The sequence below is a fragment of the Megachile rotundata genome, chromosome 7, assembly GCF_050947335.1.
Source record: "Megachile rotundata isolate GNS110a chromosome 7, iyMegRotu1, whole genome shotgun sequence".
Taxonomy (NCBI): domain Eukaryota; kingdom Metazoa; phylum Arthropoda; class Insecta; order Hymenoptera; family Megachilidae; genus Megachile; species Megachile rotundata.
In genome coordinates, this window is record NC_134989.1 from 12,476,744 (window position 1) to 12,503,960 (window position 27,217).

At 34.8% G+C, this 27,217-nt stretch overlaps 1 protein-coding gene across 3 annotated transcripts in view; it reads left to right on the forward strand.

Annotated features, from left to right (window-relative positions):
* The window catches only part of LOC100881498 (acyl-CoA Delta-9 desaturase), a 38,411-nt gene that overhangs the window by 3,105 nt on the left and 8,089 nt on the right, over window positions 1-27,217 (forward strand). Inside the window, exons 1-4 of one of the 3 annotated variants that reach the window (XM_012286728.2) lie at window positions 10,059-10,236; window positions 24,779-25,047; window positions 26,689-26,819; window positions 26,905-27,110. In XM_012286728.2, the coding sequence (XP_012142118.2) occupies window positions 24,789-25,047; window positions 26,689-26,819; window positions 26,905-27,110 (596 nt within the window). In that variant the 5' untranslated portion in view covers window positions 10,059-10,236; window positions 24,779-24,788. Of the gene's footprint in view, window positions 1-10,058; window positions 10,237-14,814; window positions 14,965-24,778; window positions 25,048-26,688; window positions 26,820-26,904; window positions 27,111-27,217 lie in introns of those variants that run through there. The other 2 variants (XM_076533166.1, XM_076533167.1) reach the window with 2 other exon arrangements.

Below are 27,217 nucleotides of genomic sequence, written 5' to 3' on the forward strand. Positions count from 1 at the left end.
CAAAGTCCAAAAACTGCAAGGTTGTAAAATTCCAAAATCTCGTCGCTCCAAAAAGTTCGACTCTCCAAAAATCAATATCTCAGAGTGTCGACACAAAGACAGAAAATCTCAGAGTGTAGAATTTTCAAAGTACCAAATCACAAAATCTCAATGCGTGAATGTTTAAAAATCCCCTAAAATTATCTCGAAGTCCCAGTTGCAAAGAGTTAATCTCAAAGCGTGAAATCCTCAAAGTCCAGAAACTGCAAGGTTGCAAAATCCTCTAATCTCATTATTTAAAAAAATTCGACTCTCTAAAAATCAATATCTCAGTGTCTCGACACAAAGATAAAAAATCTCAGAGCGTAAAAATTTCAAAGTACCAAATCACAAAATCTCAATGCGTGAATGTTCAACAATCCCCAAAAATTATCTCGAAGTCCCAGTTGCAAAGAATTAATCTCAAAGCACGAATTCCTCAAAGTCCAAAAACTGCAAGGTTGCAAAATTCCAAAATGTCGTCGCTCTAAAACTTCCGAGTCTCCAAAAATCAGTCCTAACATTCCACTCTCAGAGTGTGGATACAAAAACACAAAATCTCGACATGTAGAAGTTTCGAAAGCTAAAAATAACAAATTCCCGATTTTCAGTAGGACTACGTGTAAAATCGCACTCGCTACATTATCGCGCACCCCACTTTCCTAAAAGTGTTACACGTTCACCATTTTAGTTTTGCGTCTTCGAACAGCTGTTTTCGCGTACGGAGGAGCTGTCTAGCCGCTGGTACCGTTTGTTTGACAACCATAATCGCCCGGGGGCTTCGAAAGTTTAGCGGAGAGTTTCGTTCGAAACGGAACCTCACCTCCGAGCTTCCACCGTGCCGTCGCGTTCCACCTTCCTTTTTTTCCTTTCCTTTCCTCTTTGCGTTTCTTTTTACCGCAAGAAGACACTCGAATGGGTTTAATCAGATTCGATCGTGGGAGAAAGTCGTATCTCGACGTCCTCCGTTAGGATACTCGGCAAATAGAGCAACGGTCTCATCCCTGAATCCTGTTGCCACGTATTTTACGAGATAACTTTATCGACTTTTATGGATTTATTCATGGATTTACCTAAATCGTTTTATGGATTTAGGCAGTTTGTTCGGTCGTGTTTTAGTCTTTTTTCAACTTGGTTTGATTGTTTTGCGGAATTTTAGCTATCTTGTGGTATCTGATATTTTATGGAGTCTGATTTGACGATTTTATGAGATTTTTGCTTTTTATGAGATCTCGAGCTTGATTGGATTTTTTTTAGGAAGTTTTAGTTATTTATTAGATCTGGAGGTCAATTTGATCGTTTTATGAAATTTTAGTTATTTATGATATCTCGACACTGATTTGACGATTTTATGAGATTTTTGCTTTTAATGAGATCTCGAGCTTGATTGGATTTTTTTTAAGAAGTTTTAGTTGTTTATTAGATCTGGAGGTCAATTTGATCGTTTTATGAAATTTTAGTTATTTATGACATCTCGATACTGATTTGACTATTTTATCAGATTTCTGCTTTTTATGAGATCTCGAGCTTGATTGGATTTTTTTTAGGAAGTTTTAGTTATTTATTAGATCTGGAGGTGAATTTGATCGTTTTATGAAATTTTAGTTATTTATGACATCTCGACACTCATTTGACTATTTTATGAGATTTTTCCTTGTTTTATGAGATCTCGAGCTTGACTAGGTTTTTTCAGGAAGTTTTAGTTATTAAATCTTGAGATCGATTTGATTGTTTTATGAAATTTTAGCTATTTATGGCATCTCGACACTGATTTGATTATTTTATCAGATTTCTGCTTTTTATGAGATCTCCAGCTTGATTGGATTTTTTTTAGGAATTTTTAGTTATTTACTAGATCTCGCAATCGATTTCATTGTTTTTTAAAGCATCAATTATTCTTGACATCTCAAGCCTGATTTTATTTATGGAATTTTAGATATTTGTGTCATTTGCACTTGATTTGATTATTTTATGGACTTTTAGTAATTTACGACATCTCGAACCTCCTCTGATTATTTTATGACATTCTTGATTGTTATGAGGTCATTTTTGTTTTGATTATTTTACGACATTTCATATATTTATAGTTCTCGTGCTTGATTCTATAGTTTCATATAGTATTATACATGGTCTTGATTTGATTATTTAAAAAAATTGTATATATTTTTGAAATTTAGCTTGATTTGATTGTAGGTCAAGGTTAGGTTTTGCTAAAGTCGCGTGTAACTGATTTACGATGCTCACTTCCACGTTTTGAGGACATTTCTCCGCCATTTTTGGGTCTAGGTTAACCTCAAATAAGTTTCATGGTTTCGAACTGTTGCGAGGTCATTTTTTAATAGTTGAAATTAGAGATAAACATATACATGTATTTATAGCAAATTTGAAGGTGATTGAATTTTAATTTTAAGATTATAGAAAACTTTAAGCTGACTGAATTTTAATTTCAAGATTTTTAAAAATTTTAGACCGACTGAATTTTAATTTGAAGATTTTAAAAAATTTTAGACTGACTGAATTTTAATTTCAAGATTTTGGGAAATTTTAAAGAGACTGAATTTTAATTTTAGGAATTTGGAAAATTTTAAGGAGACTGAAGATTAATTTCAAGATTTCAGAAAATTTTAGACTGACTGAATTTTAATTTGAAGATTTTGGAAAATTTTAAGGAGACTGACTTTTAATTTTAGGATTTTGGAATATTTTAAACTGACTGTATTTTAATTTTAAGATTCTGGAAACTTTAAGGAGTTTGAATTTTAATTTTAAGATTTTGGAAATTTTAAGCTGACTGAATTTTAATTTCAAGATTTTAAAAAATTTTAGACTGACTGAATTTTAATTTGAAGATTTTTAAAAATTATAAGGAGACTAAATTTTAATTTGAAGATTTTGGAAAATTTTAAGCTGACTGAATTTTAATTTCAAGATTTTAGAAAATTTTAGACTGACTGAATTTTAATTTGAAGATTTTGGAAAATTTTAAGGAGACTGAATTTTAATTTGAAGATTTTGGAAAATTTTAAGGAGACTGAATTTTAATTTTAATTATAAAATTTCAAGATGGCCGAGTTCCAAGAAAATCGCGCAGCCACTTCGAATTTAATTATGCAAATATATAAATACACGAATAAAAATATTATCAGTGTAAAGTAAAATAGAAAGAAGAATATTCGTGCACATGGAGCGTCGGAGTAACGACATTATCGAGGCAATTAAGCAATTACCGCGATTAAGAAACCATTAAGCCTAAGAACGGATATAGCGCTAGTTTCAAAATTTCCTGTGCATTGAATTTTGAAACTCGATTACTGAATTATGCTAGTTTCACACGATCGCTCTTTATACATTGTGTACATGCAATTTGCATCCCTCAAATTGCACTATTTTCCGGTACTGTCGCTTACAAAAATATTGTAAGTATTATTCCTCTACACACAGTATTAATGGCACTGTGTCATAATAAAAACTGTAAGATCAAGCTGTATCAATTAAATTTATACTTGTATCTCGGCAATTAATCCAATAATTAAAATTCAATGTTGAAAATGACGTATAATCGAAATGACGCGTTGGTAGAATAATCGATAATTAATGTGCGTTGTTTGAAGCTAATAGGAGAAACTTAGTCTTCCAAGAAGTAGTTATCAGAAATCGGTGGTTGACTCGTTTTAATTCGAACATGAAAAGTTATTTACCATCAAATGAAACTGGCCATTTTACCGTCAAGAGTACTTAATTAATAAGACTTCGTTAAGAACTAGCTTAAACACAAAAAACTTGTTGAAGGCGAGGAGATCCGTGGACGAATAAAGTGTCGTAATTAATTATGTACAAAACAGAAAAACTATTTATTCAAGAACGATATAAAATACAATCAGAATTACGTGAGAGGAATAAAAGAGAACAAAATTGAATCGAAACATGCGAACACAAGAAGGAACAAACAATGATGATTAACATCGCTGGATGGAGACAAATGTTAATGCTAATTCGTGTATCGCTCTTATATTACTTTTATCTCCAATAAAACTAACCGTAATTAATTAACCATGAACTCGGATTTCGTTTAACGATAATTCTATTTAGCGAGAGGAGAATAATTTATTAACAAACGGGAGTTGATTGTCTGTTTAAAGGTGTTTCCTTTACGACGCGTAATTACGTATCATAAAGTCTTCGGTAAGATAAAAGGATGTGAAGTCTGTATTATCTGAAATTTCTGGTGGAAGATGAAAAATAAGCTGCGTAGGTGTATGCACGATAACAATAAAGTTTATTTATCGCTATCTTGCGACTTTTTACCGGACGGTTCATTAAAATATTCAACCTTTTAACACTTGTTTTACAAATGAACTTTTTCACATATTTGCGTTTTATAAATTATCCGCATTTACACATTCATTGTTTTTTTATCGCATATCAACTAGGTTTATTGAAATGCTAATAAAAACTGCTACCAATCTTTTGCTATTAAATTCTTACATATTTACGTTTTATAAGTTATCAACATTTACACATTCATCGTTTTCTTATCGTATATTAATTAGGTTTATTGAAATGCTAATAAAAACTGCTACCAATCTTTTGCTATTAAATTCTTACATATTCACGTTTTATAAGTTATCAACATTTACACATTCATCGTTTTTTTATCGTATATTAACTAGGTTTATTGAAATGCTATTAAAAACAATAACCAATCTTTTGCTATTAAATTCTTACATATTTGCGTTTTATATAATTATAAGCATTTACACATTCATCGTTTTTTTATCGTATATTAACTAGGTTTATTAAAATGCTAGTAAAAACTGCTGCCAATCTTTTCCTATTAAATTCTTACTTAATAACGAGAATAAAATAAACAGTTAGACTTCTGTCAGAAAAAAATGACTGACGAGGTTAACGCGCGAATTATGAAAACGCGTGCACAGTTAAGTCATAAAATGGCGATTCTATAATCGAAACAAAAGGAAACGGGGAGAAGAAGATCGGTTTACAACCGTACCACTGACCCGCTGAGGAACAGTTACCTAATCGTTAAATTCCATCGAAAAACGAGTATGTTCTTGGCCGAAGTAATTGCAAACGAACCGTTATTAATACTTCTATGTGACAAGAAGAACGAACGAAGGAAGAAAGAAATCTGGCAAACCGAAGGAGAGTATCGGTTAAATATTTGTCGTACATAAACTTCCAGTGCATCTGTTAATATTGACGCGAGTTTTAGCCAGCTCAAGGCTGCACCTTCCGCTTTAGATACACGATGTGAGTACATCTTCCAGGAATCGTTGCAACAGGTCTCCCGGGGAAAGCCTAGAGAAAAATTGTAGAAGAGAAAAATTAATATGGTTATGGAGAGAGAGAGAGAGATTTGTAGGAAGATGTAGGAACAATTTGGGGAGGTTTTGAGAACAATTTAGAGAGGTTTTGAGGGATCTAGGAATTTAGGGAGGTTTTGAGAGGTCTAGGAACAATTTAGGGAGGTTTTGAGCAGTGTTGGTAAAATTAAGGGAGTTCGGGGTTAGAATGGGAAAAATTGGGAAATTTTTTAATTTGAGGGTTGGACATTTTGGGGATTTGGGGATTTAGAAATATAGGAATTTATGGATTAGGGATTTAGGGATGCAGGGATTTAGGGAGACAGGAATTTAGGGAGACAGGAATTTAGGGAGGCAGGTATTTAGCTATACAGGGATTTAGCTATGCAGAGATTTAGCTATACAGGGATTTAGAAATAAAGAGATTTAGGTATACAAGAATTTAATTACTCAGGAATTTAGGAATATAGGGATTTAGGGGTACAGGAATTTTGCTATACAGGGATTAAGGGATACAGGGATTTAGCTATACAAGGATTTAGTTACTCAGGAATTTAGGGATATAGGGATTTAGGGGTACAGAGATTTAGGTATACAGAGATTTAGGGATACAGGGAGTTAGCTATACAGGGATTTACAGACACAGGGATTTAGGTAGACAAGGATTTAGTTATTCAGGAATTTAGGGATACAGGGATTTAGGTATACAAGGATTTAGTTACTCAGGAATTTAGGGATTTAGGGGTGCAGGGATTTAGCTATTCAGGAATTTAGGTATACAAGGATTTAGCTATACAAGGATTTGAGGTATGGAAATTTAAGAATTTAAGAATCCGAGAATTTAGAAACTTGAGAACTTGAAAATTATGGGGTTCCTAGGCTTTAAAATTTGAGAATTCAGAAATGAACGATGAAAATGAAACGCGATCAATAGTAATAACAAATTCTCTTAATGAAATACATGTTTCATTGTTGACATCTCTTATAAAATCTACGACTGACGTAAGATCTGCATTGTTCTTTCCTTTATTCCCATCCATTGTTTTCCCGTGTCATTGTATTCGATTGGTAATTCCGTAGCGTTAGTTATAAGTTCATTCAAATTTCTTCACTTTCATTAGTCACCCGAAAAATTCAAATTTATTGAATCCCAAAAATTAAAATACAGAATCAGACACTGTATCAATTATACAAATTACTAATTTCAACCAATTTAGTTACTAATTTGCACGATTTTCGAAAGAGAAGTTCATAAAAAATGTAGAATTCGAAAAAATTTATAAATCAGTTATTTTCGACGACACAAAGAAACAAAATGACGCCCGCAGAGTGGTACAAGATGGCACCCGTAACTGGCGTTTCACAGAAAAGAAGTCTTTCAGTAACAAACATGAATTTCTTTAAATGATCTACCTTTAATCGTTATCCTCAATTTGATAGGGTCATATTTCAAGACGGTCGTTTCAAAACGAATACGTAAATCGTTACGGTTTATAAAATTCTGTAGGAATCGTTCTCCTTGAACGTTTTGTCTAGAAATATGCCTCTTTAGAATGTTACTTACGAACCTTTGGAACGAACGGAAACGGTGATTCGTTTCAGAAAGGACAACAAAATGTGTCTGTCACAAATGCTAATAGACGATAAATAAATTGTTGCTTTGAAAAATGTCTTTTCGCGAAAAATATTTTTCTAATTCTAATTGGAATAAAATAATATTTCGAATTCCCAATAATTTCCTAATTTCATAATTTCCTAATTCAATAATTCCTCAGTTCCATAATTTCCCAATTCAATAACTCTCCAATTCCATAATTCCCCAATTCCATAATTGCCTAGTTCCATAATTCCCAAATTCCATAATTCCTCAGTTCCATATTTCCCAAATTCCATAATTCCCCAATTCCATATTTCCCCAATACCATAATTCCCCAACTTCATGATTCCCCAATTCCATAATGCCCCAATACCGTAATTCCCAATTCCATAATTCCCCAATTCCATAATGCCCCAATACCGTAATCCCCAATTCCATAATTCCCCAATTCCATAATGCCCCAATACCGTAATTCCCAATTCCATAATTCCCCAATTCCATAATGCCCCAATACCGTAATTCCCAATTCCATAATTCCTCATTTCCATAATCCTCAAATTCCATAATTCCCCAATTCCACAATTCTCCAATTCCATAATTCCCCAATTCCATAATCCCCCAATTCCATAATACCCCAATTCCACAATCCCCAAATTCCATAATTCCCCAATTCCATAATCCCCCAATTCCATAATACCCCAATTCCACAATCCCCAAATTCCATAATTCCCCAATTCCATAATCCCCTAATTCCATAATACCCCAATTCCACAATCCCCAAATTCCATAATTCCCCAATTCCATAATCCCCCAATTCCATAATACCCCAATTCCACAATCCCCAAATTCCATAATTCCCCAATTCCATAATCCCCTAATTCCATAATACCCCAATTCCACAATTCTCGAATTCTACAATTCCCCAATTCCATAATTTCCCAATTCCATAATACCCCAATTCCACAATCCCCAAATTCCATAATTCCCCAATTCCATAATCCCCTAATTCCATAATACCCCAATTCCACAATTCTCGAATTCTACAATTCCCCAATTCCATAATTTCCCAATTCCATAATACCCCAATTCCACAATCCCCAAATTCCATAATTCCCCAATTCCATAATCCCCTAATTCCAAAATACCCCAATTCCACAATTCTCCAATTCTACAATTCCCCAATTCCATATTTTCCCAATTCCATAATTCCCAAATTCCATAATTCCCCAATTCCATAATTCCTCAATTCCACAAATTCTCCAATTCCATAATTCCCAAATTTCAAATTCCCCCAAATTCTCACATTTCCACATTCCCCTAAATTCTCACAAACCCAAATTGCAATGTCCCTAAATTTCAAAATGTCCTAACTCAACATGTCTAAATTGCAAAATCCCCAAATTCTCACACTTCCAAATTCCAAAATTTCTCAAAATTCTCACGTTTATATATTTAAAATACATTTTGTTGCTTCGTGTATGTATGCTTCACGTATATATCACGGTAAATACTTTAATCGTAAAAATTGAGATGAAGCAAACTTACAAATGGACAATTTCTTACATTTAAAGTACATTCCCCGTGTTATAAATTCGATAAACAACTTTATTGCATGTAAATGGATCTCAAAAAAATGAACGTTTCAACATCCGTTGAGACTTATTTTGAACACGTGTACTTGCAACTGAGATATTAATGAATCTTATGCAAATATTTGCAAATTCCCAATAATTTTTTATTTGACATTCATCTGATGATAATTTTCCAATAAATCCGATATTGACGCAAATTCACTCCTGGTATTAACTTTTCCAATATCATAGTCATAAATTCGAAATGTCTCAGAGAGATGTATTCAGGGGAGTATTCACTTTGGGGCGACTCAAACTTCACGAACTGTTAGGAATTTTATGAGCAGTGTTAACATTTTTTAATTTTAGTTTCTTAGTATATGAGGTACAATTTTGTGGTAACTGGAGGTTATAGATATCTTGGTTTTCTGAATATATTCAGTGAAATATATATTATTCAATGGAGTGTCTTTATTTAGGGTAGACTCAAATTTTATGAGCAGTGTTAACATTTTTTAGTTCTTTTTTTTTACTACTTTAGCTACAATTTTGTGGTAACAGGAGGTTATAGATATCTGGGTTTTCTGAATATGTTCAGTGAAATATATATTATTCAATGGAGTGCATTTATTTAGGGTAGACTCAAATTTTATGAGCAGTGTTAACATTTTTTAGTTCTTTTTTTTTACTACTTTAGCTACAATTTTGTGGTAACAGGAGGTTATAGATATCTGGGTTTTCTGAATATTTTTAGTGAAATATTATTCAATGGAATCTTTATTTTGTCTGGACTCAAATTTTATGAGCAGTGTTAACATTTTTCAATTTTATTTTCTTAGTACATTAGGTACACTTTTGCAGTAACAGGAGGATATGGACACCTGGGATTTCTGAATATTTTCAGTGAAATATATATTATTTAATAGAGTCTTCATTTTGTGTCGACTCAAATTTTATGAGCAGTGCTAACGTTTTTTGTAGAAATAACACCTTTCACAAAAATCACCAACTTGCAAACTCACTCACTCACAAAATATCTACTAATATAAATTCACTGATAAATTATCTAATTTCTAATGTACCCCACATTCAAAAAAAGGGGTCAAATATCATCAACCAAATCCACTCAAAAATGCCTCAAACTTAACCGATAATCTCTTCGTTCAAAGATCTCTCATTTCCCCGAGCAAAACTATTACAAATTCACTCTCAAACTCACAAAACGTCCAAACCTCCCTTTCGACCACCGAAAATGATCCGAAATTCCCAAAAATCGTCGAGACCCCACAAAAAGACCTGTCGCGTCCACGTGAAAATTAAATAAGTAGCGAACGAAAGTAAATAAGGGTACAACACTGTTTTCGAGCGCACATCCAATACGAACACAGGTGTCAATTTCGCGGTAAAAAACAATCGTTAATTTTATGTAACGAATGTACCGCCAGTTGAACGGCACATCGTCCGAGACCTCTGTCATTTTTTGTGGCCAACGACGCTGGTCATGGTGGGGCTTTATGGGGCGGCGCTCGGTTAATAAGTGGGACATACGGCTCTTGCATCTCGGTATTTCGTAGTGAACTCTTCATCAGGTTGGATCGATCACCTGAGCCTCACCGCGGAATATATATTACTTTTCACTGCTACGATACCGCAACACGTTTTAAGTGCGACTCCTGGGAAACTAAAGACGTCCGAACGAGGGTACCATCGTCACGCGAACTTAACTGTAAGTGCTCGCTCATCAGTTTTGTGGTTTTTCAACTGCCGAGAGTTGATAACAGTGTTGCAGATTTTTTATTTGTAATATTTGGTTTTGATTTTTTGTGGTACGAGAATATGAAGGTTTCGGGGTTTGGGATATGGATGAGAGGCAGTGTGGAGGTATTTTGAGCTCAGGGGCAGTTTTGAGCAGTGTTAACATTTTTATTTTTATTTTTTGGTAGATGCATTTTTGTGGTAGAAGATGGATAGACGTTTGGGATGTAGGGATATTTTTAGTGAAATATTTATTATTCAGTGGAGGACTTATTTTGAGCCGGGTCGGATTTTATGAGCAGCGTTAACATTTTTATTTTTATTTTTTGGTAGATGCATTTTTGTGGTAAAAGGAGGGTAGATATTTGGGATGTAGGGATATGTTTAGTGAAATATTTATTATTCAGTGGAGGACTTATTTTGAGCCGGGTCGGATTTTATGAGCAGCGTTAACATTTTTATTTTTATTTTTTGGTAGATGCATTTTTGTGGTAGAAGATGGATAGACGTTTGGGGTGTAGGGATATTTTTAGTGAAATATTTATTATTCAGTGAAGGACTTATTTTGAGCCGGGTCAGATTTTATGAGCAGTGTTAACATTTTTATTTTTATTTTTTATTAGATGTATTTTTGTGGTAGAAGGAGAAATGATATTTGGGATGTAGGGATATTTTTAGTGAAATATGTACTTATTATTCAGTGGAGGACTTATTTTGAGCCGGGTCGGATTTTATGAGCAGCGTTAACATTTTTATTTTTATTTTTTGGTAGATGCATTTTTGTGGTAGAAGATGGATAGACGTTTGGGGTGTAGGGATATTTTTAGTGAAATATTTATTATTCAGTGAAGGACTTATTTTGAGCCGGGTCAGATTTTATGAGCAGTGTTAACATTTTTATTTTTATTTTTTATTAGATGTATTTTTGTGGTAGAAGGAGAAATGATATTTGGGATGTAGGGATATTTTTAGTGAAATATGTACTTATTATTCAGTGGAGGACTTATTTTGAGCCGGGTCGGATTTTATGAGCAGCGTTAACATTTTTATTTTTATTTTTTGGTAGATGCATTTTTGTGGTAGAAGGAGAATAGATATTTGGGATGTAGGGATATGTTTAGTGAAATATTTATTATTCAGTGGAGGACTTATTTTGAGCCGGTTCGGATTTTATGAGCAGTGTTAACATTTTTATTTTTATTTTTTGGTAGATGCATTTTTGTGGTAGAAGGAGAATAGACATTTGGGGTGTTGGAATATTTTCGGTGGAATACAGGTTCAGTGGAGTATTCATTTTGAACCAGGTCGAATTTTATGAGCAGTATTAACATTTTTCAATTTTATTTTTTTAGTATATTAGTACATTAGCTACAATTTTATGGTAATAGGAATATATAGACATTTTGATTTTTGGAACATTTTCAGTGAGATATATATTATTCAGTGCAGTATTCATTTTGAGCCGGGTCGAATCTTATGAGCAGTGTTAACATTTTGTAATGTTAATTTTCATTAGATACATTTGTGGTAATAGAAGGATATAGACATTTAGGTTTCAGGAATATTTTCAGTGAAATATATATTATTCAGAGGAGTATTCATTTTGGGTCGACTCAAATTTTATGAGCAGTGCTAACATTTGTTATTTCTATCGAGTGAAGAATTGCACTTCGTATACTTTCGTGTAAATACAAGAATTTTGCTTAGTATATTTCTATGAGAGCATTGAAATTAGACTTGCAGGAAAATTTTGAGTGGAGTACAAACTTTGCCTATTTTGAGTCGACTCAAGTTTTAGTACCAGTGTTAACATTTTTTATTTTTACTGTACAGTACACGATGTGACATTACTGAAATATCCCGGAAAAAACGTAGAATATTTACGAAAAAAAAATTATTTTATGAAACGTTGTTTGATGTGATGGAGACATAACGTGACAACAAACATGTGACATAAATAAAAGTATAAATAATTTTCGCGATTGAAGTGGAGGAAATTCCAAGGTCGAGTTTACACCTCTTTTACTTCACTCCCTATGTCAAGTTACAAAAGAACTAATATTTCGTAAGTAATTTTAGACTGAAATTTTTAAACTTTTAGTAAAATGAGTAATTTCGTCTGAGAATTTGGATAATATCAGGAATTGTACTTTTTCGAACCGCGTTTTATACTTCTTGGTTTAAATTTTTCAAAGAATCCATTTAGGTGCGAGAACTACATCGTTGCATAACACTCAAAAAAATATTATTGAACATTTTCATTAAAAGTATTATTACCAGTTATTGTCAGTAATAATAAATTTGTGCTTCATATTTTTAATACAACTTTAACAATATTAAAAGAATCAAGAATATTAATTGTTAAGAAAAACTATATACATTTTTTATTGAAAATATTACCTGAATCTTCGTACAGTAATTTTGTTAACAATTTTATCTGAAAATTACTATAAAATATTGCATTGAAATATTTTTACTTCATGAACTTTTTTCATGAAGATTTCAATTTAATTTTACAAAGATTTCTTATAGTGAACAGATGATTGTCATTTTCTCTCTATAAATAAAATTGCTTAACAGAATTTCTTCTAGACACAGCAGTGAAATTCTTTCACGTTTATTCAACAAAATCATGGCTTTTTATAAACGATTTTCGAACGTATCTTCTTTTTGTTCCGAACGTGTGTACAACCAGCTCTCTGCTCGGCACACTTTCTCAAGTGACAGCTCTGCTTACTAGACTGGAATTGAATCATCTCGAAGATGTAAGATACACAAACAATTTACTCGATACAATGAGCAAGATACAACATTCTTGCAGACGCAACAAGATCTTAGGATAAGAGGAAGAGTTACTCATTATTCAAAATTTCTATGTTTGCATTTCTGAATTTTCAAATTAGCAACTTTCTCAATTTCTAAGTGTTTGGGTTTATTCTTCTCTTCTGACATTTGCAAACATTTGCAATTTTCATGTTCTCATATTTCAAATTTTCCAAATTCTCATTGTTCTGAATTCCAAAATTTTCGAGTTCCATAATTTCCCAATTCCATAATTTCCAAATTTCATAATTCCCCAATTCCATAATTCCCCAATTCCATAATTACCCAATTCCATAATTACCCAATTCCATAATTTCCCAATTCCACAATTACCGAATTTCATAATTCCCCAATTTCATAATTCCCCAATTCCATAATTCTCCAATTCCATAATTCTCCAATTCCATAATTCCCCAATTCCATAACTTCTAAATTCCCTAATTCCCCAATTCCATAATTCTCCAATTCCATAATTCCCCAATTCCCTAATTCCCCAATTCCATAATTCTCCAATTCCATAATTCCCCAATTCCATAATTCTCCAATTCCATAATTCCCCAATTCCATAATTCCCCAATTCCATAATTCTCAATTCCATAATTCCACAATTCCATAATTCCCCAATTCCCCAATTCCATAATATTCCAATTCCATAATTCCCCAATTCCATAAATCCCCAATTCCATAAATCCCCAATTCCTTAACTCCCCAATTCCATAATTCCCAAATTTAAAATTCTCCCAAACTCTCACATATCCAAATTCCAAATTTCCCAAATTCTCACCACCCCATATTTCAACCTCTCCCAAATTTCGAAATTCCCAAACTCCACATTTCTAAACTCCCAAATCCCCAAATTCCAAAATTTCTCAAAATTCTCACATTTACATATCTCAAATTTCCCATACCCCAAAATCTTCCTAACTCCAACGTTTCACGTATAACACACATACGATGTAACAACGCACGGTTAGGTTAGGTCAGCATAGTTCATCGTTCGATCAAACCGATGTACGGTCACGTTTAGATTAAGCTAGGTCAAGATAAATACCATATCAAAATTTATTACAGACATCCCATCTTTTATTATCACACTTCGATACTTTGATAGAAAAATTCAATTTATTTATTTTTTAAATATTTACATTTTTACACATTCTCTAATATACTCATTTAATGCTCACATTTAATATACATACTTAATGTATGCATTTAGAGTACATTAAATAAACATAAGCAATATATGTGTACTACAGCATACACTCACTATGTATCTTATTTATTGTAAATATGTATCCTAAATATTTGTATCTTGTTTTGAACATTCATGTACACTTTCTACTGTCTACATGCAGTGTACACATAATGATCATCTTATAAATTCATACTCGCAAACTTTTCCCAAGGTACATATTTAACGTACACATTCAACATACATAAAATGTATACTTATAATGTTTACATCGATTCATGTGCATTTTCGAATGTACATTCAAGACAGTACTTCTGTCAGGTGTTACAAGTAACTTTCCGAATGTTCGACGCATTTCACATTTAAAAACGACAGGAATAACAATACTTGTCAAGAGGAATATGTATATTAACACACAAGGAAATAACACGTGTGGCCGCTATCAGTGGGCATTGGCTAGTAGAGTGGTATTAAATACCACCGTTCCGAGCGTAGAAAATTACAACGCGCAAACTTCTTTGGTGAGTCGGTTCATGTTTTTTTTCCTCGACCGTTTTTCGCCCGGGTAGGAAGAGATATTCGAGATTCGAATTAGTAAATTGCTGTGCCATTGAAAAGGGGACAACGTGCTTTCGGAAGAATGACGTCTTCGTTCGTTTCGCGGTTTGTCTCCTCGATGATTTCGTGAGTTGACGCATGAAGTTTACAATAATCACTCTTGTAATTTATATAATTATTTTTGTTAATTTATGTTAAATAACACTGTGATAATTCGTATCATGTGATAGTACGTATCATTCAATGTTTCGAAAGTTTCTGCAAGGTTTTCGTGTACGCGCCACAAGATGACTTCTGGGATTTAAGAAGGCTATACGTTTTTATTTTTATCATGTGATAGTACATATCACTCAAGCTTTCGAAAGTTGCTAGGTTTCCGTGTACGCGCCACAAGATGACTTCTGGGATTTAAGAAAAATATGTTTTTATTTTAAATAATTTTTAATTTGAACAATTTCTACGACTGCAGTGAATTGTATTCTTTGCTTGAAAATGCAATTCACGAAAATATATACTGAGAGAAAAAATTTAGGAAGCATTTGTTATTTCGCCGTTTTCGATATTTTAGCAGCAGTCATTTTGTGGCAAGCGAACGTTACTTATGTTATTTTATGGTTCGATATTCAGTGTCATTGTCGGTATTACTCAGAAAGTTTTTCCAGGAAGGCTTGATTAGTTGCTCAATGAACTTCGTTTATCTAGCTTGTTTTGTTGAAAGCTCATTAGTTAGTAAATAGAAGCGATTATAAACAATTTCTAGTGGTGTTACATATTTTTTCATTCTGTGTGCTGTAATTTATTGTTATAATTCTATATGGTGCAATTCTACAAATTTTAATTCTGTATTTTGATGATTCGTAATTTTATGCGTTGTATTTTCACGCTGTGTAAGTCCACGCGTTGTATTTTCACGCTGTGTAACTCCACGCGTTGTATTTTCACGCTGGATTACTCCACGCGTTGTATTTTCACGCTGGATTACTCCACGCGTTGTATTTTCACGCTGGATTACTCCACGCGTTGTATTTTCACGCTGTGTAATTCCACGCGTTGTATTTCCACGCTGTGTAACTTCACGCGTTGTATTTTCACGCTGTATAACTGGCACGCGTTGTATTTTCACGCTGGATAATTCCACGCGTTGTATTTTCACGCTGTATAACTCCACGCGTTGTATTTTCACGCTGGATTACTCCACGCGTTGTATTTTCACGCTGGATTACTCCACGCGTTGTATTTTCACGCTGTGTAACTCCACGCGTTGTATTTCCACGCTGTCTAACTCCACGCGTTGTATTTTCACTCTTTATATTTCCACGCGTAGTATTTTCCTGATTTATAATTCCACGTTTTGCATTTTCATATTTCATAATCCTACGCGTTGTATTTTCACGCTTTATATTTCCACGTGTAGTATTTTCACGCTTCATAACTCCACGTTCTGCATTCTAATGCTTTATAGTTCAAGACGTTCTATTTCCAAGCGTTATATTTCTACGTTTCGTATTTTTAAGCTTCATAATTCTCCGTGCTGTATTTGCACGCTTTATATTTCCACGTGTAGTATTTTCACACTTCATAAATCAGCGTTTTGTATTCATAAACTTTATAGTTTAACGCGTTCTACTTTCACGCGTGACATTTCCACGTTTTGTATTGTTATGCTTCATAATTCTACGCGTTCTATTCTGACGCTTTATATTTCTACGTTTCGTATTTTTAAGCTTCATAATTCTCCGTGCTGTACTTGCACGCTTTATATTTCCACGTGTAGTATTTTCACACTTCATAAATCAGCGTTTTGTATTCATAAACTTTATAGTTTAACGCGTTCTACTTTCACGCGTGACATTTCCATGTTTTGTATTGTTATGCTTCATAATTCTACGCATTGTATTCTGACACTTTATATTTCCATGTGTAGTATTTTCACGCTTCATAAATCAGCGTTTTGTATTCTTATATTTTAGAAATCGACGCGTTGCACTTTCACGCTTCATATTTTCACGTGTAGTCCACGCTTTATGATTCACCGTGTTGTAATCTTAAGCGACATAATTCTACGCGTTACTCATGCCTCGTAATTCCACGCGCTGTATTTTCATACCTGATAATATCACGCACATTACAATTCCTCTCTAATAGTTGTATAACAACCTTGTATAACAACGTCGTACAAATTGTTATATCACCAGATAACAATTTTAGCAATACAATAACATTTAATATATAAACAAATTTATATTGCATAAATACAATAGTCTTCTATATTTAAATTATAAATATCAAAATCAAATTTCATTTTTTTTTGTATTTTTACATGAATTTGTATTTCTACCTAACTTCAAGTATTTTATACAAAATATTTAATGCAACTAGTGAATAACAACCAAAAAATTGAAAGTGCACTTAAAGCGATAAAAACCTACTTTCCCGCTCTTTCACGGTACTCATATTTTTCGTATTAATTGTTATCTGCCATTCGTCACACTCGTATTAGTACAGCTTTTGCATAAAATTTGAATAAGTCATGCTATTATCACTTTTTTTCCTTGAAGCAATAGTCGATAATCCACTAAGTGATATTGAACATAGTTGTTTGTGTCACTACGGCTATTACACCAGCTAAATCGAGCAAGGTAAACACTTAGAATATTAAGTTCAAACGGGAGACTATACCATGTATTGTTTAACAAAAATTGTTCGATAAATGGCAGACGATCTCGTTAATATGCCGTTTTTGAAATGGGGACATTCCGGTTCTTTATAGCTAGTTTTGTCGTAGGTCAGGTAGATTGATAAATCTTTCATGCGAAAGATGGTAGGAGGAGTAATTTAGGAATTTCTTTTTGGGGGTTTTTGATGATTTCTGAATTTTGAATCTTAGAAGAAATTCTAAAATTTTGAATTTTAGAAATGTAGAAATGTAGAAATTTAAAATTGTAGAAGTTTAGAAATTTAAAAAAATAAAAAACTAGAGAAGTAGAAACATAGAAATTCAGTAATCCAGAAATCTGAAATTTGGAAATCTAAAAATGCAAAAATGCAAAAATGCAAAAATGTAAAAATGCAAAAATGCAAAAATACAAAAATTCAAAAATCCAAAACTCCAAAACTCCAAAACTTCAAAACTTCAAAACTCCAAAACTCCAAAACTCCAAAACCCCAAAACCCCAAAACCCCAAAACTCCAAAACTCCAGAACTCCAAAACTCCAGAACTCCAAAACTCAAAAACTTCAAAAATCCAAAACTCCAAAACTCCAAAACTCCAAAACTTCAAAAATCCAAAACTCCAAAACTCCAAAACTCCAAAACTCCAAAACTCCAGAACTCCAAAACTCCAGAACTCCAAAACTCTAAAACTCCAAAACTCCAAAACTCCAAATCTCTAAAACTCCAAAACTCCAAAACTCCAAAACTCCAAAAATCCAAAACTCCAAAAATCCAAAAATCCGAAAATCCAAAACTCCAAAAATCCAAAAACTCATCTTGTTGTTAAATTCACAGATTTTCGTTTCAAGATCTAACCTCTTCATTAACACCCCCAATTGTACATTACGTGTTCTGTAACAGAAACTTGTCCAACAACATTTGTACTGCATTTGTATACAACATTTGTTACAATGCAAAAAAATAATAATAAAACTTCTGTTGTTTTCTTGTCGCACGAAGATCAAGAGGTAACAGAAATTCTTTCCTCGAAAGTTTCAACCACGTTGCAATTTTTTGAACACCAGTCGCTGACGCGAGTGAAAAATGCATGCATTCCGACGATGCATACGAATTCGATGAATTCTTTTTGATACATCGCTGGTTAATTCTTCATGTTCAATGAAATTTTGTAAAATTCAGTGATACGAGTCTAACGAATTAATCTGTGTGTTGATAATTAGTATGTGCTCGTTCAAAATTAGATTAATCGAACGATTCTTAATCGTATCGAGGGGTTTCATTAAAATGTTATTCGTAGTCGTTTGTCGAAGTAATGAAGATATAATTATTTAAAGAAAGATATAATTATTTAGCGGAAAAAGATGTTTGTTCAATTTGGTTGTTTAATTGATCAAATAGATGAGTTTCGTTGATGAGAAACGAGGAGTGACAGATTTGAATGTTTTATATTCTGATAGGTACATATTGCATGTGTACGTATGTAATACACATTATAACATATATGTAACATATATTGTAATACATGTTAATACGTACTACACATATGTAATACACATTAATATATATTATAAATATGTAACATATAGTGTAACACATACTAATATATATTACACATATGTAACGTATATTATAACACATATTAATACACGTTATACATATGTAACACATATTAATATATATTACACATGTGTAACATATTATAATACATGTTAATACGTATTACACATATGTAACACATATTATAACACATATTAATACACATCACACATATGTCACATATATTATAACACATATTAATACATGTTAATACATATTACACATATGTAACATATATTATATCACATATTAATACATGTTACACATATGTGTCACATGTTATAACACATATTAATACATACTACACATATGTAACATATATTATAATACATATTAATACATGTTACACATATGTAACATATATTATATACATATTAATTCATATTACACATATGTGTCACATGTTATAACACATATTAATACATACCACACATATGTAACATATATTATAATACATATCAATACATCCTACACATATGTAAGATATATTATACTACATATTAATACATCTTACACATATGTGACACATATTATAACACATATTAATACCCATTACAAACATATAATATATTTAAACATATCATTATCTATAACCACATAATTAACATCCTTTCTCCACATGTCCAAACAAAAACAACACATGCTACATATTTCCCTTTCAACTTGTCAGCAGCTTATTAATTTGATCATTGCTCAATTCATCTCGAAGTCTTATATTGAATTGAACATATCGAACACATATAACAGAATGATTTTCTAATTGCAAAATACACCTCTCGATACCGTATCAACTCAAGCATAACTCAATTTATGCCACGAGACGAGAATGTAGGCAAGAGGAACAAACGCGAAATGTTCCGGTCATAATCTAAAACCCGTTCCGACGTCATAATCGTCGACGCAAAGTGACCCCCAGAAGGAGATCGAATCGGTCGAAGAGTTCGTACAAATGGGTCAAGTTTCACGAGTTTCTTCGAAGTGGCCTACACCTTGTCCAAGTATTTATCTATCGAAAGTCGTTTCTTTTGGACGAACGGTCACATATCGTTTCCCGTTAATGGAAGAAACGTGCGATGCTGTACGGGCAGGATGACGAGGATTTCCTGCGGGCCAATCTTTGTCGCCGCAGAAAACGGGACGTGTACAGTGGAGAGAAAGTATGTCTTACTTCGGAGAAATATCGTGATTGAGCGACAGCTGACGTTGCGATCGATCATTTCTTTTTCGGACTTTCGAGGACTTTGACATTTGGGGATATGAGTAATTGGGCTTTTACAAGTATGAAAATTTAGGGATTTAGGGATTTAGGGATTTAAGGATTTAGGGATTTAGGGATTTAGGAATTTAGGGATTTAGGGATTTAGTGATTTGGGGATTTAGGAATTTAGGAATTTAGAAATTTAGGGATTTAGGTATGTTGGGATCTGGGAAGTGTGACTTCAGGATTTAAACGTTTGGAGGTGGGTCTTTGGAGATTGGAGAATGTACGAATCTAGTAATCTAGAGAATTTAGAGATCTAGGAAATTTGGGGATATAGGAATTCGGACAATTTAGAATCTGGGGACTGCGATTTCGGGGCACAAGAATTTAGGTATTTAGGAATTCGGTAATCTAGGGATTTCGGTGAATCTGTATATTCAAGCCTGTGGGAGTTTTGGTACTTAAAAATTTGAAAGCAGAAAATTTGAAAACTTGAAATCTCTGAAACCTGAAAGGTTAAAAACTTGAAAACCCAAGAACTCAAAAACTTGAAAGCCCAAGAACTTACAAATTTGAAACCCTACGCCCATAAAAACTTGAAACCCTACACCCACAAAAACTTGAAACCCTACACCCACAAAAACTTGAAAACCCAAGAACTTACAAACTTGAAACCCTACACCCACAAAAACTTGAAAACTCAAGAACTTACAAACTTGAAGCCCTACGCCCTCAATAACTTGCAACCCTGCGCCCACAAAAACCTCAAAACCCAATAACTCAAAAACCCCAAACCCTATCCCACAAAACCCCCAAATCAAAAACCCAAAAAACTTCCACCACACCTAAAAAAAGAATTAGACCACGTTCAAAAATTCAACCAAACAAAAATTCGTGAAAAGGAAATTCTTCAAGTTCACGCGAGCGATAGTCCCGAGAAAGGATACGTTGCACCCGAGTGTACACAGAGCCTTCTTTCAGATTGATCGGTAATGAGCTCAAACATGCCATTGACCTCCTTTGCAGAGGAAACCTGTTCCAGGCTCGAAACTTCGCTTCTTTCCTGCTTCGTTACCCCACCTCTCTCTTCTCTTCTCTTTTCCTACAAGTTTCGACCCCTTTTCCTGCGGATACTCTCGCACGGATATAGCATGTACCGTTTCGTGCCTGATGGAGGAACACTTTTACTGGAACGTGCTCTTAACCTTCTATCAGGGTCACTTTGTCTCACGTGGGTGATCATGTGCGCGGTATGGACCTTCTCTTGAGAGTCCACATTTCTTTCTCTCTACTTTTACCGTTCGAAAGATGGTTCTGATCATATGTAGAGAAAAGGAGGCATTAAACATTCGTTGTTGATTAGGAGATATCTTTGTAAGAAGTGTGCTAGAAGTGTTGACTATGGAATATTGTAGTTTAAGATATTGGTTTAGGGTTTTAGGTGTAATGGATGAAAATGTGGAACTTTGGGGAGATGGAAAGTTGGAAAATTTAGAATTTTGGAAATATGGAAGCTTGGAAAAGTTGGGAAATTAGGATTGTGTGGGTGGGGGATGTGGGAGTTGGTAATTTCAGAATTTTGGGATTATTTAGTTTGGAAGTTTGGAAATTTGGAAATTTGGAAATATAGAAATTGGGGACATTTGGAAATTTGGAAATTTGAGAAATTTGGGAAATTTGAGAATTTGGGAAACTTGAGAATTTGGGAAACTTGAGAATTTGAGAAACTTGAGAATTTTGGGAAATTTGAGAATTTGGAAATTTGAGAAATTTGGGAAATTTGAGAATTTGGAAATTTGAGAAATTTGGGAAATTTGAGAATTTGGGAAACTTGAGAATTTTGGGAAACTTGAGAATTTGGGAAACTTGAGAATTTTGGGAAATTTGAGAATTTGGGAAACTTGAGAATTTGGGAAATTTGAGAATTTGAAAATTTGAGAATTTGGGAAACTTGAGAATTTTGGGAAGCTTGAGAATTTGGGAAACTTGAGAATTTTGGGAAACTTGAGAATTTGGGAAACTTGAGAATTTGGGAAACTTGAGAATTTTGGGAAATTTGAGAATTTGGAAACTTGAGAATTTTGGGAAATTTGAGAATTTGGAAATTTGAGAAATTTGGGAAATTTGAGAATTTGAGAAACTTGAGAATTTTGGAAAATTTGAGAATTTGGGAAATTTGAGAATTTGGAAATTTGAGAAATTTGGAAAATTTGAGAATTTGGGAAACTTGAGAAATTTGTGTAACTTGAGAATTTGGAAATTTGAGAAACTTGGGGATTTCGAACTTTGGAACCTCGAAAATTTGGAAACCTGATAACCAGGAAATATTACAATTTAAAAACCTAGAAATCCACGTATTTATAAATCTACAATTTTGAAAATTTCAAAATTTACAAACCTCTAAATCAACTAAAAATTTCATTAAACTTCAAAATCCACAAATTTCCCATAATCAAAAAATAAAAACTAAAGATCCACCATTACAAAATTGCGTAACATTCCAATCCTAAAGTATCCCTCTTAAACCCCTAATAAAAAGACCACAAAGTACCAGGAAATATTAAAAAATGCTTCCACACAAATTGGTAACAACAAAAGTCAAGAAATGTATAATAGCACAGATGCATGCAATAAAATGCAGTGGAAGGCCATAAAGGCGGAACGCGTTCATACATATTCCTATTAATGTATGTATATGAGATGCAATTTAAAATATAGAGTGATATCAATGACAAATGAAGAATCGAATACGAATTGAATAGCAAAGAGGTAATTGGAACAAATGTATAGATGTTTGGACAGCGGCCTAAGTTGTGTGATTATGTATTGAAATACTCTGCATACAATCTTGGCGAACAATGATACGAAAACTTTCACGTGACTAAAAAACACATTACAAGTAGAACGAGACTCGATTGCCAGACGTTTTTATATTTTTGAAAGTATTTGTTAGTAGGTCAGTGGATTTTCGATCGTGAAGACGCTTTGGATGGTTTAGTTAGATATTATACTGCGTTATAATTCCACGCACAGTAATTTTACACGTTATAATTCCACGCGTTTTAGTTCTACGCATTATTATTCTACGTGCTTTAATTTCACGCGTTACAATTCCACGCGCTTTAATTTCACGCGTTACAATTCCACGCATTGTAGTTCTATACATTGCAATTCTACGCATCGCAACTCCACGCGCCATAATTCCACGCGTCGCAACTCTACGCGTCCTAATTCCACGCATCGCAAATCCACGCGCTGCAATTCTACGCGCCGTAACTCCACGCGTCGCAACTCCACGCATTATAATTCTACGCGTCGCAACTCCACGCGCTGTAATTCCACGCATTGCAATTCCACGCATCGCAACTCCACGCGCTAAAATTCCACGCACCGCAACTCCACGCGCTGCAACTCTACGCGCCGTAACTCCACGCATTGTAATTCCACGCGTCGCAACTCCACGCATTATAATTCTATGCATCGCAACTCCACGCGCTGTAATTCCATGCATTGCAATTCCATGCGTCGCAACTCCACGCGCTGCAACTCTACGCGCCGTAACTCCACGCATTGTAATTCCACGCGCCGTATTACCACGCGTCGCAACTTCACGCATTGTAATTCCACGCGTCGCAACTCCACGCATTGTAACCTCACGCGTCGTAATTCCACGCGTTGCAATTCTATGCGCCGTAATTCCACGTGCTCCAGTCCCACGTGGTGTAGTGCGTCGCGTGATAGTCTCATGCATTGTAACTCCACTCGCCGTAACTCCACGCACTGTAATTCCACGTGCTGCAGTCCCACGTGTTGTAGGGCGACGCGTGATAGTCTCATGCATTGTAACTCGACTCGCCGTAACGTCACGTGTTATAATTGCACGCATTGTGCTCTCACGTGTTTTAGTTCCACGCTGTGTAATCTTATTCGTTCTATTTATAGTGCTGCACTCTCACGCGTTGTAATTCCACGCGCTATATCTCCACGCGTTATAATTCTTCACACTACAAACTTTCATGCTATAATTTTTAAGGAGCCCCACTCTAACATTCTTATTATTGAATCTTATTATACTTATTATTACTTGAATAATTTTAAATTTAATGTGAAGTTGGAGTATTGTTGCATAATTTCTATTGTTAAAGAACAAGTTAACATTAACTTAACCCTTAATGGACTAAAGCTATTTTAAGAGTATTTGTTGCTGCGTTTAAAGTATTTTTCATACGGACAGTAACTGTGTATTAAATTTTTTGTTTATGATGTATGAGAAGGAAAATATTTTTTATCAAACTGGAATATAATAAAGTTAACTGTATTAAATGACTGTAATATGTAAAAGTATGATGTTGCACGGTGACATTGGTCCATTAAGGGTTAATACTTTATAACATTAAAAATTATTAATTTATAATTAAGTTAAATACTAGAATAAACATATTACTGTAACAATGGAGTATTTGTTGCAGATTGTTCAAGATGGCGCCGAACTTGTTTGGTACATCCTCCACATTATATTTAGAAGCCTCCCAGCAAGGTGTGCACCAGGATAAATCGACGACGGAGAAGACGAGCAGTCAGCCAGTACAAGTACAAAAGACCCCCGAAAAAGTTCAACAGAAATACAAATGGAAAATCGTTTGGAGGAACGTGATCGCTTTTATCTACCTTCACATAGGATCTCTCTACGGAATGTATCTATTCTTCAACGGAACGAGATTCTACACGCTCATTTGGCGTAAGTCCCGTTAAACAAAAAGCAATTGGGGCGTCATAAATTTTGTCATAAATTTCACCGGGTGTCAGAATATTTTCTACGACCCGATTACGGGCTAAATTATCCTCGTTTTGTCAGCGATCAATGAAATTCTTTTATGGTCGTTCGATCTTTAACGGAACGTGCTCGGACAACTGGTTACGCGGTATGCATCACGTGCATGACTATGTTGGTCGGTTTCGAAAGTGATGATCTGCTGAGATCTCTAAATACCTCTTGCGATTATAGTCATTATCAATCTTGCAAGTGGGTCAGGTGCAAGAAAAGATGAAACAATGGAAATCCTGGTTGAAACGTTCTTTGAACTTCCATTTTGAATATGATTCTTCGAGGACTTTAAGAAATTTTTACTTGAGACATTAGCTTCACTGTTTTTTATTAGGTTTAGTCAATTTTAGTAATTCCACGCGTCGTAACTCCACGCGTCGTAATTTCACGCACTGGAATGCTACGCGTTGCAGTTCCACGCATTGTAAATTCACTCATCGAAACTCCACGCGCTGTATCTCCATGCGTTGCAACTTCATGCGTCGTAAATTCACGCACCGTAATTCCACGCGTCGCAACTCTACGCACTGTATCTCCACGCGTCCCAATTCCACGTGTCGCCATTCCACGCGCCATAATTCCACGCACTGTATCTCCACGTGTTCCAACTCCACGCGTCGTAAATTCACGCACCGTAATTCCACGCGTCGCAACTCTACGCACTGTATCTCCACGCGTCGTAAATCCACGCGCCGTAATTCCACGCGTCACAAATCCACGCGCCGTAATTCCACGCATCACAAATCCACGCGCCGTAATTCCACGCGTCCGATTCTCCACGCGCTGTACCTCCACGCGTCGCCACTCCACGCGCCATAATTCCACGCGTCGAAACTCCACGCACTGTACCTCCACGCGTTGCAACTCCACGCGTCGTAAATTCACGCACCGGAATTCCACGCGTCGCAACTCTACGCACTGTATCTCCACGCGTTCCAACTCCACGCGTCAAAAATCCACGCACCGTAATTCCACGCGTCGAAACTCCACGCGCTGTATCTCCCACGCGTCGTAAATTCACGCACCGTAATTCCACGCGTCGCAACTCTACGCACTGTATCTCCACGCGTTCCAACTCCACGCGTCAAAAATCCACGCACCGTAATTCCACGCGTCGAAACTCCACGCGCTGTATCTCCCACGCGTCGTAAATTCACGCACCGTAATTCCACGCGTCGCAACTCTACGCACTGTATCTCCACGCGTCCCAACTCCACGCGTCACAAATCCACGCACCGTAATTCCACGCGTCGCAATTCTACGCACTGTATCTCCACGCGTCCTAACTCCACGCGTCGCCACTCCATGCTCTATAATTCCACACGTCGAAACTCCACGCGCTGTACCTCTACACGTCGCCACTCCATGTGCCGTAAATCCACGCGCCGTAATCCCACGCACCATGATTCCACGCGCTGTAATTCAACTCACTGAAATTCCACGAGCTGTTCATAATGTTCATTATAAAACTCATATTTATATACAATAATTGTTACAAATGTAATGAGGATAAATTTTTCACTTTTATTTATTTCATATATTTTTCATTTTCAGATGTATTCGTGACGCTCCTGGCGGGAATGGGCATCACAGCTGGCGCTCACAGACTATGGGCACATCGATCCTATAAAGCAAAATGGCCAATGCGTGTTTTCCTGATGATCTGTCAATCAATCGCTTTTCAAGTGAGTCATTAAATTTCCATTTCTTGATTCAACAAATTTTCCCAACGATTTTCTAGAAAATATTTGAAACGTTATTTTTGTGCAGAATCATATTTACGAGTGGGTAAGAGATCATCGGGTACATCATAAATTTACTGACACCGACGCAGATCCCCATAACGCGCAGAGAGGATTCTTCTTCTCGCACATGGGGTGGCTTCTGGTTCGAAAACATCCGGATGTGTTCAGAAAGGGAGCCACGGTCGATATGAGCGACGTGATAAATGATCCTGTCGTTCTATGGCAAAAAAGGTACAATAAGTGAATGTATATAGCGAGTGAATAATTAATTTAATACGACGGGTGACTTAACGGGTAGTTATACAACGCGGAGCCCCTGACGCAGGGAAATAATGAGA